General features: G+C 36.5%; 1 protein-coding gene across 4 annotated transcripts in view; it reads right to left on the bottom strand.

The window, feature by feature from the left end:
- LOC149577495 (D111/G-patch domain-containing protein) overlaps positions 1-15,028 on the bottom strand; it is a 44,994-nt gene extending 29,966 nt beyond the window's left edge. For 2 of the 4 annotated variants that reach the window (XM_089824093.1, XM_089824096.1), the window contains exons 1-6: positions 14,802-15,028; positions 7,811-7,895; positions 7,624-7,703; positions 7,395-7,413; positions 7,171-7,267; positions 6,944-7,022 (exon numbers count right to left, since the gene is read on the bottom strand). In XM_089824093.1, coding sequence (XP_089680219.1) covers positions 6,944-7,022; positions 7,171-7,267; positions 7,395-7,413; positions 7,624-7,703; positions 7,811-7,895; positions 14,802-14,879 — 438 coding nt within the window. In that variant the 5' untranslated portion in view covers positions 14,880-15,028. The remainder of the gene's footprint in view (positions 1-6,943; positions 7,023-7,170; positions 7,268-7,394; positions 7,414-7,623; positions 7,704-7,810; positions 7,896-14,801) is intronic. The other 2 variants (XM_089824102.1, XM_089824108.1) reach the window with 1 other exon arrangement.
- Between the last annotated feature and the right edge of the window lie 484 nt (positions 15,029-15,512).

Raw genomic sequence — 15,512 nt, 5'->3', positions numbered from 1 at the left:
TAACAGTTTAAGTACCATATGTATAGTATATACACCCCTACTCCCCTTACCACCCTCCTGTTCCCCGTCGTTGTCCCCAAATCAAGGCCCCTCTGTCCCCCCATCTCAGAAACTTGTCCCGCCATCCCCCATCTTTTAGGGCAATATAACTATGAAAATTTGTGCTATACAATTTGTGTAAGTGTTGTACTATGTATTTTGTGAGACCTACAACTATGTGCTTAGATGTCATTAAATAGACTATCTTTGAGTTGTTTGTGTAAATACATATTAGAGATAATGGTAAGTATGCATTTCGTGAGACTTATGACTAAGAGCTTAGACATTAATTATAATGTCTTTGAGTTGTTTGTATAAATGTATACTAAGTGTTTTACTAACTAAGAGCTTAGACATCACTAAATTGAATGTCTATGGATTGAGTAAAATATCGTTCAACCATTATCCTTGATTATCAAATTGTATTTATTTTTTTGACTAAAAGGGAGTGTTAAAGTTTTTTTTTTAGTCAATTGGATATTTCTTCTTGAGTGATTATATCTTTATCATTCTTATGAATACATATATAAATAAAATGATATGATATCATTTCTTTCACCGACTGCTTATTGGATTATAAACTATTCCTGATTGATTAGTCACGACTCGATGTTCGTGGCTATTAGTCACCACTATCGGGTAGTGACTCATTAATCATAACCCAATGGGTGTGACTATTTGTCATCAACATCAGGTGGTATCTTTGCCACCCTATATATATGTATCAGGTAAATATGTTAAAGATATACAGACAGAACAGTCCACTGATAGAGGATATGACTCAATCAACCTTCAGTGATCTCGATCAAAGTGATTCAGAGGGAGTAAACCAGTATTAGTAAAGAGGACTGTTATCCATGCATGTACCTCATGACTATTTGATTTTAATGGACCTACCCCTTGCGTACATCATGAGGAAGTGATGACTTCCAAATGATGCCACTTGTATTTGTAGAAGTTATTGAAAGGTGATGATCTTACAATAACTTAATTTTCTATTATGAAGGATATCTTATGATGTCTATGTAGATCATGATAGATTATACTTTGCGTGGTAGATGTTTATATGGTAAGCATTATGAGAATGTGTGTGCACATACCCTATAAAAAAAAATTTGAGTTTATGGTGAATGTTATTCGAATTAATGTTCTAGAGGCCATTACTCAAAGTATTCTTTGAATATCATATATTATGAAGGCCAATACTCATGATGTCAAATGTGATATCAAAATGGTGGATATCTTCTGATCAAAGATATCCTTAAAATTTGTCATGCCTAAATTTACCAATGATGTAATATATGTCTTGTGTTTATCCTCCCTAGCTAAGAGGGAGTGTTGATGTTTGGTAGCTTCAGTCAGATAAGCCTATGAATATATATGATTATTTATGAGATATAATTTATAGATAGTTGTTATATTTGAAATATGAGTTTATTATATTATGTGATATATTTTATTATATCCGAAATTACATATTGTTATTATATGAGAGAATTTAAGACAATGATATACATAATTATCATTATGTTAATGAATGGACATATCCCTTCAAGGGACATGTCTACTCTTGATCATTTCTCTAATATAAATATAAGATCGTTGTCTTTAGAAAGAATATACCAAGAAGGCAATTCAATTACATCTGCAGCGATCCTAATGAAATTCAACAATATTGTTTTCTTACTGCTCCAGGGGGTTACTGCAGTGCACTCCAGCCTGGTGACATAGACCTTAAATGCATCTGGAGGGATGCATAATATTATAGCACGAAGATCTCAAAAGGGAAAGGATTTGGTGAGTGCTAAATGGAACGAATTTGTCTCTAGGTGGGGATGTTCCACTTGAAACTGACTTTGTGTGGATTATTCTCAGGGATGAGGATTTGAAAGTAGGGATTTGCTCTGTATGTCTCCAATGATCACAGTGATAATAGAATTGTGGAAGTGGATCTTTCAATCGGAAGAGATCCCCTGGATCCTAGGAGATGGTGCGAAGAAAATCAACTAACAACTAACATTTGCATTTACCAACTTACTATCTCCAAATGTACGAACTCAAGGGTCACGAAGTGTCTTCCATGGGCCATCAATTGAAAACACGAAGGAATACATGTCAAAATATGACCCTTCCCGTGAACCAAGTATGGGGTCTCACTTATAAATGAAATGCTTACCAAAACAGCAAGCTCATATCCAGCTCTCAAAAACAAGAACACACAAGCACGATGCTGAAATGACAAATTCCATTAAACTAGAAGTGCGGTTACATTTATTCTTTTGCTATCTTTTACTATACTCTAAAACCTGATTGATCCTTGGATCTTTTCAAGCTCCTTCCAGCCACACACCCTGTGTTACCACCATCCTCCTTCACCCTGCTTCTTCTTTTATCTTACTCATGGCTTCTTCTCCTCCTTTTCTACCATCGATGCTGCCACCTTTCTATCTCCCATGGCATCCATTCCAGTCTTCTGCCACCTTTCTCCTTTCGTGGTTATCTCTGTCTTCTACCTGTCACTCCATTACCTTGTTTTTCTTCCCTCAGTTATTGGGCCATCATGTGTCTATGCATGTTGCACACGCATACTTCTTTAAAACTACTTCCCCAATAAAACTCAAGCATGCCAATACTATCGAGTTTCTCCCAAACTAACATACCCGATCCCAACTAACTTAACTACATCAACTAATTCAACATGCTTGCCTTGCATGGAAATATGGAAAATATAGACTAAACTACTCAAAATGGCTTACTAAGCCATATTACAATATAAGATAGCCATCGGAAACTATGTAAGGTGCCCACAACTTGGCCACACATCGTGCCCATGAAATGATGATGTTGACCATTATACTTGACCTCAAGATATTACCAATTTCGTAATGGACCCGCATCATACTCCAGGGGACACAAGAATTCAAGTCCCATTGAATCTACCATGATCTTCTTCCAAGTCTTCCAATTCCGTAGTATGTTGTTCACACGTGCAAGAAAAACCCAATGCAAACTCCCAATTTGCGTACGTACAACAACAAGATGCACCAAGAGATCACAAAATGGACCCTTCAAGAAAATGCTCTTTGACTTCACCTCCAGTGGTTGTTACAACTTCTTCATAGCAATCAACGTGCCTTTCATCCTCCACGTTGTCGAAGACTAAGGTAATGGCATGTGGGTTCATATTGACCACTTTTTGATCATTGGGAACTAGCTCACTACTCTCGAACTCTCCATTAACCAGAATCGTGTTGCCCATGTCAACAATTAAATCAGCTTCAATATTCTCCCCAAGGATCTTCTCCACACAAGACTCATCCACAACTGTTTGCTCATCACCAGCATCGGTTTTCTCTCCATGTCCTTCTACTGGACAATCGACAATGACGATCTCTATCCCATCATAGTCTCCGTAAGCTGCTTGGGCTTGAATCGAATCTAGTATGGCAAGAGTGTGCTTCTTACTCTCTACAAGTTCCTCCTGCAATCTTGTTAATGCGTCCCTCATGTCTTCGAGTGTCTTTCTTCTTTCTTCCACCTTCCACTCTCTTCTCTCATGCATGGAATCTTTGGAGTCCCTCTCTGAACATGGCATCACCATACACACACCAAATCTTCCACACTCTGATACCACTTTGGTGTGGAGACAATCAACTAACAACTAACATCTGCATTTACCAATTTACTATCTCCAAATGTACGACTTGAGGGTCACGAAGTGTCTTCCATGGGCCATCGATTTGAAAACACGAAGGAATACATGTCAAAATATGACCCTACCCGTGAACCAAGTACGAGGTCTCACTTATAAACAAAATGCTTACCAAAACAGCAAACTCGTATACGGCTCTCAAAAACAAGAACACACAAGCACGATGCAGAAATGACAAACTCCATTAAACTAGAAGTGCAGTTACATTTATTCTTTTGCTATCTTTTACTATACTCTAAAACCCAATTGCTCCTTGGATCTTTTCGGGCTCCTTCCAACTACACACCCTATGTTACCACCATCCTCCTTTATCCTGCTCACGGCTTCTTCTCTTCTTGCTCAGGGCTTCTCCTCCTTTTCTACCATCGATGCTGCCACCTTTCTATCTCCCATGGCATCCATTCCAGTTTTCTACCACCTTCTTTCTCCTTTCACAATTATCTCTTTCTTCTAACCGTCACTCCATCACCTTGTTTTTCTTCCCTTGGTTATCGGGCTACTTCATCCCCTCACGACCCGTGGCCATCATGTGTCTATGCATGTTGCACATGCATGCTTCTTTAAAACTACTTCCCCACTAAAACTCAAGCATGCCAATGCTATCGGGTTTCTCCCAAACTGACATACCCGAACCCAACCAACTTAACTACATCAACCAAATCAACATGCAAATATGGAAAATATAGGACTAAACTACTCAAAATGGCTTACTAAGCCATAATACAATATATGATGACCATCAAAAACTATGTAAGCTGCCCATGGCTTGGCCACACATCGTGCCCATGAAATGATGACGTTGACCTTTATACTCGACCTCAAGATATTACCAATTTCGTGATGCACCCGCATCAGGTGATTTTACCATGATTGAAAGTCCTCAAGACTAAGTGGGGATAGCAAATTTGATTGGAAGGGGAATGAGAAGATCTTTTGGCATAGGGTGCTGAAAAAACACAAAATTATAGATCCCATGGCAAGTAATAGACAGGAACATAAAGGTATATCAGCAAGGTGTCAAGAGAATTTACTGCAGATTAGACAGATTCTATATTAATAAAGATATTCTTAAATGCCAAAGGGATAATTTGGGGATAGTGTGAAGGTCATCCCTTAGACCCTCTTTGATCATCATCCCAACTTGGCAGCAGTATCTCACAGTTGTTTATCCCTAGTCCCATAGGGAAGAGGAGATGATTTTGCTCTCAACACTAGTCTGTTGGATGATGGTGATGTCAAAAAAGCTATTTGTTTGATAAAGCAATTTAACAAATGAATTTCGAGACAGACCAGCCCCATTAAGAGATGGTATCAAAATACCCAGAGTAGGTAAGTTTTGTTCCAGGTTGTAGGGAAGAAGGCAAAAGATGGCAGAAGGATTGAGTCAGAGATGCATGATAATCTTGTCATTGCAAAAGTTGTCTTCAGAAGAATCCTTATGATCTGAACACCAAGGAGGCACTTTCCCAAGCAAGAGATGCAGTGAGAAGAATCTAGAATGTCAGGACTCAAGCTGCCAAAACTAGGGCTAGATTGAACTGGCTTGAGCATAGGGACAAGGATTCCAGATATTTTTGCCCATTGTCGAGATGAGAGGGAAACACCAATATTATGAAGCAATCTGATATACTGAAAGCTTTTTGCCTAGTTCTGTGACAAGTTTTTCTCTGGAGATGATCTTCTCAGTAAAGAAAAAGCCTGGAAAATAATCAGAAACATGGTCCCCGATAAAATCAGTCAGCAAGATTCTTACATTCTCAAGAAGAAAATCTCAATTGATGAAATTAAGGCAGCTATCCTTTCCCTCGGCAATGATAAGGCTCCAGGTCTAGATGGGATGCCATTGGAGTTCCATAAATGTAATATTGATTGGGTTGGGGAGGATTTGTTGCAGGTGTATAATGGGGCTCTAGAGAAGGGATCTCTAGGCAAGGAAAACAACAGAGGATTGATCAAACTCATTCCCAAGGATAGAGATAGATCCCTAATTAAGAATTGGAGACCCATCACCTTACTAAATGTATCTTATAAGATCGTTGCTAAGGTTATGGCCATGAGGCTTGAGGGATCCTTCCTAAGGTAAGTTAAACCCACCCAAACAAGATTTGAAAGGAAGATGCATCTTAGAGAATCTTCTAACCTGCTGGGAGGCCATGAATCGAGTTAAAAAATCAGAGCAGAAAGTGAGCATGATGTTCATTGATTTCCAAAATGCATACGACAGAATAGAATAGAGTTTCATCTCCATGATGATAGAAAGCCTCAGTTTCCGTAATGCATTCTGCCAAATGGCACAAACCCTTATGAAAGAAGCCAATACTTGTGTGGAAGTTAATGGCTGCAAATCAGATGGATTTGATCTATCTAGATCCATTAGAGGATGTTCCTTGGCAACTGCCCGTTTTACTGTTGTAGTCGATGCCCTCTTCTACCTATCAAGGGATAATATTCTATCGCCCAAAGTTTTTGGTATCACCCTTCCTAATAATCAAGAACTCTCTAACATTCAATTCATACATGACACTACCATTTTGGTTGAGCTAAAGAAATATAACTTTGACACTTTAATGACTAAATTGGACTTGTTCTGCAAAGCATCTAGAAGCAAAATCTTTCTTCCCATATCCATTATGTTGGCCTGGGAAAACCAGCAGGAAGGAGAGGTCAGTGATAGTCACCCTTCGGGATTGGACCATTGCTTAAATGAATGAACAAAGGCAAAGAGAGAGGCAGAATGAAGAGATCCCTGTAGCAGAGCTGTTTATACACCTATACTTAGACCCCATACAGTAGGGGAAGGAACTGAATTGAATGGATGGAACTGAAGTTAACGGAGACACAACCAATCCTGATGGAAAAATCCTGTTTGGGAGATGATGCCACAGCTTCTTGTTGATATGATACTTAATATTTATTGCTGTAACATGTATTTTGAAGCTCACTAACGTCTGTACAGTGTCTGATACCAAAGCATTGTTATTTTGTTTTGTTGATCTGATCTGACCTGTATGGTGTTCTTGATGAACTGATATTTTATACTGCCTCTCTCTTATATTTAATAAGAAGAAAAAGCAATTTTATGCTTGCTAAAAATCCCCAAATTACTTTATATTAATATTGCTTTGAGCCTTTTGACTAATTCAACCAGCATTTAGTCTATTTAAAAAATTATGAAAGGTTTCAATAACTTACACAAAAGCTTACCAAAATTTCCTGAAGCTCTTTCTCTGAGTATCCACTCACAAGCTTCCCCCTTTCTCTCTTCTTGTATCTGCAAACATATTAAGCTTAAGCACAGAGGATAGATATTGTAATACAGTATACCACAACAACAACCGAGAAACAATAAACACAATAATTTAAGGGAATCAACCACAAACAGATGTTTATCAATTTCAGAAAAGACAGAAATACACTACCTTCCCTGTGGTCGGACTGTCTTTAATACTGGGATGCTACTTTCACTTGTCTTTATATTTTTAACTTTCTCCTTTGGTTTCTCTTCATTTTCCTTTGCTGAAGTAAGATGGAAACTCAAGAAACATAAATCAGTTATCTATGCAATGATAGCCAGAAAAATAAGAATTTTTTTTTATCAGAGACCATATAATAAATTGTCAAAGTGTAGAAATTTCCTCCTAACCTTGTGTGCCTGCCACTTGCTGTAATACACACCAAATTTGCATGTCAGAGTTCAATAAAGATGAAATCCCACATAAGCAAGCACATTAAACTAAACTACAACCTAAGGAGCAATGTATAGTGGTACAGCAAGTTTCTATGCTTTGTCTGTTGGGAAAAAGCTAATGACAAAACAAAATTGACTCTGTCAATGCTATTATGACAAGAAAGCAGAATAGTTATCAACATACCACTTTTAATTTTTGTAATATGTTGTCAAAGTCAGTAGTATTGAATGTCCAGTTATTGGCTGCCTTATTCACACCTATACCTGGAGATAAATGAAAGCAAGAGCATTAAAGAGATATTCCAAATGCCTATTAGATTTAGTGAACAGCACACATAATATTTCAAATATATTAGGATGGTGAAACTGACCTGTGGTGTCTTGCTTCTTCTTAACCTTAACATGCTCTTTGATTCCCTGACCGTCTTTTCCTAAACCTTCACCTTCTTCCCAACCCTTGCAAAGAACAAGCAGAGGGAGAAAAAGGATAAAATTTAGACAAGACATGCAAACAACAATAAGCTCTATTCACCTTCTAGAACCCAAAACATAAACTAAATTTCAAATAATGACTGAGATACTTTTTAAAGTGAATTCATTATTAAAGTTAGTCCATACAACACATAAACCTGATAACAAAAAAATTAAAAGGTTGCTTAAACATTGCCACTGATGAATTTATTTGAGTGATATATTGTACAGGTTCATTACTGAAAAAACTACTACTACATTATTATCTTCATAGTCCTTAAAAAAACAACTACAGAACTGTTCCTCACAGGGCATGTGCTATTTGTTAAAGGCCTTAGCCATGTTATGATTAAAACACAAGAACTAATAACCATAAAGGAGTCTGATAAAATTTATCAAGCATGACTTTTAAATTCAGTCGCATTACATTTTGTCAGGATCACATTTATTTAGTGTATTGCACTTCAGTACTCATTCTTGAGTTCGTGTGTCATGAACACAAAATTAATAGGCACACAATCAGAAAACCCTTGTCAACTAAACAATGTACAAATATAATTACAAAAGGAATATGAACGAAAGTAATAAGAGTCCATTAGATAGGTGACACAAACAGAGAGAAATTAAAGCACAATGCACTAAACTAATTATCATCAGTAAATTTAATTTGTTTATCATTTTCACACATATTCTTATACATGTATAATGGTTATCTATGTCAAAAGATCAAGATTTGACAATAATTGCATGTAAATTCCACATGCATCAGGAAACTCCAAGTATAGGGATGAGGACCACAGCCTCATACACGTCATTTTGAGAGAATATTTATATGTGAAGTAACCAAACTCACATTCATGTATTCTTATGCACGAAATTGAAATGACTTTTACATACTTATACCTTACACATACAGGTTACTGGTACTTACAAAACAACAATATCAGATTCCAGTAGCCATAGGCTTGGTCTGATGACAGCACGGACACAGAAATGTGAGCAAGTTTACAATTAAAAGTTCAACAAGAAAACGGAGAAATACAAGAATTTAGTAAAACTGCAGGCACTGCAAACCTACACCCCTTTCAGCCTAAGTTGCCAATATAGGTATGGGCACAGGTACTACATACATGGATACAAGCAAAAAAAGTCCGCCATTGGTACATGGGTTTGGGTATGTGTATATCTTTGTATATATTTTATTACATACACAAAAAATTTAAAGAAATATGCAGAACTGTAAAACTATATACATTTAATAACATGATACTTCAATTTCCATTTAATAGTGATAATTTTAATTGTCTAAATTCTTGATTCTAATCTCCACTCCCAGACCCCTTAATTGCAATCAAATTTATTATCTGACAAGAGATCCCACTAACTAGCAGGGGTTTGGGAGAGTAGACTAAAATGAGATTGAGGGGCCGCAATAATAAGCTGCACAAGGTGTTAGTTTCATAAAAAAATCCAATTATACAAGGGGTGTAGAGAAGCATTTCATTTCCCCAAAGGCCGGAAGTGAGAGTTTGAAGGCTATGCCCCCAAAAGAATTCGAGAAAATGAGAAAAAAGAAAGTGAAGAGAGAATCATTGATATTCATATTGGGTGAAATGATGCTTTTTGGGGCATTTCAGAATTTTTGGATGTAAGACCAGGTCATAAAATCTTTTTACATTTTGGTGCCCAGTGCCTTTGAGTATGCCCAAGTACGTACACGGGTGTACCTAGATGCCTGGTAAAGTTCCCAAGGCATACCCAAATGCCTGCCTAGGTACATGCCCATGGCAAACCGAATCTACTCGTACCCGGATGTGGGCACCTAGAAACATACTCAAGGCATACCCAAATGACTAAGTATGTACATAGGCATACCCCGAGGCAAACCCATACATACCTAATACAAGTACACGACCCATAAATACCTAATACAAGTACAAGACCCATACATACCTAATACAAGTACAAGACGCCTTAAGGGTGTACCCAATAATGTAGAATTTTTGCTATTCCCTACATTTGCATTCTCATTTTAGGTACCACCGTGCTACTGGCCATGAGAATCTCAAGTGACCAAATCGTACTCAACATAATTCATGAGCTCTTCTATGTCCATGACGTCTTTTCCCATATGGATTGTCCTCTTTGCAAACTCTCTATTGTAGGCTTGCAAAAATTGTCTTTGCCTTTACTCTAAGTAATGGAATTGCATCACTTGCTCTTCTTCATGGCATAGAAGATGAAATTGTTTATAGACTAACCTCTTAAAATCTTCATACTTCCACCAATAATAGCCCTTTCCTTACTTCAAATGAGTGCACTTTGCACCCATATCAAGTAAGAGCACACCTGTAAAGCTTTAGTATTGTAAAGATGTCTTGGTGTGGAGATTGCTAGTGAAGACTAAAGTCTACCTCCATAGAAATATCCATTGGTCTAACATTTTTAGGAACAACCTCAGCAATTGAAAGTGCTTTTGATATTTATCTTTAACCAACTTCCCTTCTATTGTGCCCTACAATCTTCCAATTACCCGCTACTATGGGAAAATGGACAATTGCCTTCCATAGCAATGGTCCCCTATAAGAAATATTACTATTCCAATAAAGAAAAACAAAACAAATATGGAAATTATATTATATTATATTCCAAGCCTAAGATCACAAAGTTGTAGACCCGTTCCATCAACCTGTCTAAGTATAATAATGAGAGAAGTGTTTATATGAAATACTTTGTAGGAATCGTACAATGTGACAACCAAGCCAATCATTATGAAAGAGACCAAGTAAAGCATGACTTGCAAATAAAACAAGATGCTTGTTATGAACATAGCACGAGGAGTGAGAGAAGATACATGTCACAATGAGACACATGCACAAGTCAACATCCAATCAAACTTATCCTATGCATGATGAATATAGAATAATTTAAAAAATATACAAGAGCATTATGTGCTCTTAACATATGACAACTAAGCGAATCGCTATGACAGAGACCAAGAAAAGAATAACTTGCTAATAATAGAAGATGCCTCTTATAGACATAAAAACTAGGTAACAATGCAAAATAAAAAGGAAATAAAATAATAAAGATTAAGATGTACTCAATTGACAAAAAAGTGTAGAGAGAAGACCCCCCAAATGTGAATGGCGGGTGTAAGTATGTGATATGGAGTTGACTATGAACGCTTGAATAGCTTGGACCTGTTCAACAATGGCAGAAACCTGCAACCCTAAATGGTGTATATAGATGCACAATGGTGGTAAATGGCTGCCAAGAAGCGCAAGAAGATGGAAAAATATGCCTAAAGTGAAAGGGAGTGATCAAGAGAGAGAAAATGAGCACTTGAAGATGGGATATGAAGGACACACGTGAAATTCACACAAGAGAGCCATCATTTCAGATCATTACAATTGCTGGTAGGTAAATTTGGAAAGCTCCAATGACTACCTGCACATATGCAAACTTGTGGACGAGAGCACAACGAGCAAACATTTCCATAGCACGTGTCTGAGGTCGTTCAAGACTCATTTGAAGGAGTGTCAAACTGGCAAATGAGTTGGCTAATGCCAAGGATAAAAGGGGTGTCAAGGATTTATGTCCAATGCTAAGGAGGATAAGATTAAAAAATGGCAAAGATGAAGAATGAGTATTGTAACTTTGAGTTCTAAAATTGTACAAAAAATACACTTTTTGAACTCCCAAAAGGAACTTCACTGAGTAATTTTTTATGCCATTCCTTTGGCAACAAATATGTATTAACATTTTCACAAGTCAAAGTTTGGCTTTCCAGTAATAAATTTGAAGACTGCAAAAACCCATGGGGTTTCATGATGACACTTGACATAGTCACCTTGGTCATTGGCAAACTTGTTTTTTGCACCTAACAGAAATCTATCGCATCCCCAATAATCAATGATAGCACAATCTTGTGACTATATGTTACAACACTTATATGTCAATTGATGTGGCTCCAAAGAATACCAGGTTCCTAATACTAGCAGTTTTTACTTAGCTACCCAAAAAATAAAGTTCCTGACAATTTTAGATATACTAATTTCCAAAAGTCTTCAAGATACATTTTGCCAAGACAAGCTCCTTCTCACTTTATGGCTCTAATGCAAAGTAAAATTTTCTTATAATCCATAAAACGTTGCACAAAACCAACAATCTCAATCAATGAAGCAAATTAAAGTAGCCAAACAATAGCTATTCCAATTTAAAAAGCACAAACATACAAAATAAATATAATATTAAATTCAGAAAATATGAAAATTGAAATTACAATGATGCAAGCTCATTCATTCAATTCATTAAAGTATGAGAATGAGATAACTATTATAAGAATTATCAAGAAGAGTCCTGCCATGTGACAATTAGGTGAGTCACAATGAAGGAGACCAAGAAAAAAATAAATTGCTAATTATGCTTCATATGAATGTAACATATGGGTGAGTGAAGATGCCTCTTACAATGTGATGCACATAAAATTCAACACCAAAGCAAATTTATCTTATGCATATTAAACATGGGTGATAAGATAATTAAATAAATATATAAATTATTATGCACTCTACAAAATAGAAGCAACCAATGGTCAAGTGGTGAAAGATGTAAGAGAGTGCTATTAACCATCAAAAGTTATTGTTGTTATATTGAGAAAAGATACACATTAGAAAGAGTAGTTCCTATCACATACAAATGGGTTGTTAACGTGGGGGATGAAGAGCAATAAAGTTCATTATTAAGTAGGACTAGAGAGGTGAGGGAAACTATAAATGCAGCATCTGATTTTAGGAACTAATTAGAACATGCAAGTAAATTATCCACACACAAGAGGTGTTTAACTTCACTATTAAGCTATGCTCCACGAGGACGCAACCCCTACCAAATTTTTCCCACACTTGTCCTGGGGACAGTATGGAAAGTGGGGACAGGAATTTTCCATCCCCAAATTCGTTTCCTTTTTTTTGAAAAAAGGGAATGTTTTGGAAACAGCACTTTGATAGCAGCAGGGTACAAGGGTAGGGCTAGATGTCCCCGGGACAACTAGTCACCTACCCGTCCCCGGGACTTCTAGCCATCCCCTATGGCTCAAGCAGTTTTGGACTATCAGTGTCAAAAATAAGACATTTTAAAATATATAAAAAAGGCTGGTTGGCCCCCAATGACACCCAAACCACATTTAACAATATAAAAACCTAATCTAAGCATAAAATAACCAAAAAATTAAAAAATATATATTTTTACATTTGCAAAGGAGCAACTGGTCAAGGAGTGATCAATAGTTAAAAGATGAGGTTATGGCATCAATACTCTTAGTCATACCATTACTGAATATGGACAGCTATATATTATTGCGAGCTTTTATTTTATTGTTTAGTAGTTTAGTTTTAGTATTTGCATTTTAATATTACTATCAACAGCTGAGTATGAAGTTGGACTTCTAAGTTATTGTTAACTGTTTAGTATTTTAATTATAATAGAATGCTCATTGTTTACATTTCAATACTTTGTGTCATTTCATGCATGAAACTTGGAGCTTTTGAGCATTTTTGCTACATGTATGCCATATTTTACAATCAAAGTATTTGAATTTTGTTAATTTGCTATGTTTTGAATTTCTAAAATGTCTATGGTGAATGGTTCTATCTGTATAAAAATTCTCCTTTTTTTATAGCCATCCCCTAGTGTCCCATCCCCTAATTTTTTGCTTTGAGCCATACCCATACCAGAAACATGTCTCTGTCCCTTAAAACGTCCCCATCCTGGAAACTCCTGTGGAACATAGGCATTAAGTGAAGCAGATACAGCTGAATCTGATCAAAAAATTCTGAAAGTGTATCCTGTGGGCATAATTTCTGTTACTTGAGGTATTTTTGAATGTGAGCTCAATGCACGTGATTATTGTTTCTGATTTTTTCAGTCTGTGAATTTGGGATTTTAAGTAACTCTCTGCTACATGTGATTTGAAACAATTGCCATAATGATGATCAAAATTTAAGGCCTTTAAGCCATTAACACATGCACTATAATACACAAAATATTTGGTTTTATATTATCCTATTGTACAAAAATGGTGATCTAAGAACGATAATACATTATAGGTGACTTCAAGGGAACATTTCAAATTATAACAAGCACAGTAGACTGGAATATGTCCACTAGGTAAATATAAGGGAGCTATAACAAAGCACCTAGTAGAAAGTATTGCCAATTTGCAGACATTTTATGCCATAGTTGAAGCTAAGATTCCTGGAAAAGGCCAAGTACAGAGACTTTGAAGTTGTGAACAACAATCCGGATCAGATGCTTGATCCTGCTGATGGATGAACAAGAGTGACCAAAATAGAGACTTTTTAAATCTTTAGTTTACAAAAAGCTTGTCTTCAACAATTTATAGTTATTATATAAATTTATAGTACACGTTGTAAGCTCGTATCCAATAGGCAATACATAGTGAAAAATCCAATCCATGGTTAGATATGATTACTTTTAAAGTCCTTCATAGCAAATCTGACAAACATATAAAAAATGTGTTAAGCGTTTCTATAAGTGTGTTGACTAATGATTTCATATTAGAATGTAGTTGTATAATTAAGCAGTTACAGTTTCAAAACTATAAATCGATCTTCTCGTATGTAATTGATCCAGTCGCTAGACAAAACATTGGTTAAATGTCCTCTCAAAATTCTGCTGATTTATAGTACAGTTATCAATTTCGCGAGTTACTGTACACCCTTCAAAATTAGGGTTTTGGTACTAAAACAGTAAAACTTGAAACGGATTAAAACTAATTCCTCTGTGTAACTCTTTCAATTCCTTGTTTATTTCGTTTTTTGCTTCTAGCGCGTATTTCGTGTACGATGTAGAGGGGACCAAATGACTCACCATTTGTTTCATTAATCGAAAAGCTGCAGATTGCCTTACAACTCCTTGATAACAAACAGGTCCTTCGGGTGCCGCCATGATCTCTTAGTCTGAATTCAAAATCCTTCAATTATCTAGGCCTGCGTAACGTTCCCAGAGTTGATCATAGAAAAACCCTGAACCCCGGCCGTCTTCCTCCGAAGAAGGAAAAAGACGATATGGGGTGGTTGTAAAGTGTTTTCTAGTTTATGGGGATTTAATTGCGTTCGGACTTAAGAAGCGTCCCGTTTGAAGTAAAACAACGTTTATTGGCTGCGTTTACCGTTTACCCTTGTATCGGAAAGGGTCACAACGGGGAAGTCTCCGTTTTGGACTGTCAGATAAAAAAAGCGAGTTACAAAAGAAAGTGGAGGTAGAGAAAAATAAAGAAAAGAAGGATGGAGGAAAAAAAAATGAGGTATGAAGAAGAAAAAGGAGAAAGATATCAAGAGTTAGATAAAGAGATAAATGGAGACGAAAAGGTAAAGGAGGAAAAGGTGTAAGAGAAGAGAGGGAGGGAAAAGCAAAGAGAAAGATACATAAAGAAGATGCAAGAGATTTTAAATGGAGGGACACGGAGAGAAGAATATTGAAGGGGAGAGATAGATTTGCACAGTTCACATATAGAGAATTTCATGCTGACTTTTGATTAACCATTTCATGTTAAGCACAAATGAAATGATATCACTCCTG

Source organism: Cupressus sempervirens, chromosome 1 (assembly GCF_028749045.1).
Source record: "Cupressus sempervirens isolate cs-2001-9-10 chromosome 1, ASM2874904v1, whole genome shotgun sequence".
NCBI classification, from domain to species: domain Eukaryota; kingdom Viridiplantae; phylum Streptophyta; class Pinopsida; order Cupressales; family Cupressaceae; genus Cupressus; species Cupressus sempervirens.
Note: the sequence above shows the minus strand (reverse complement) of the source record. Positions and strands in the feature narration are given on the sequence as shown.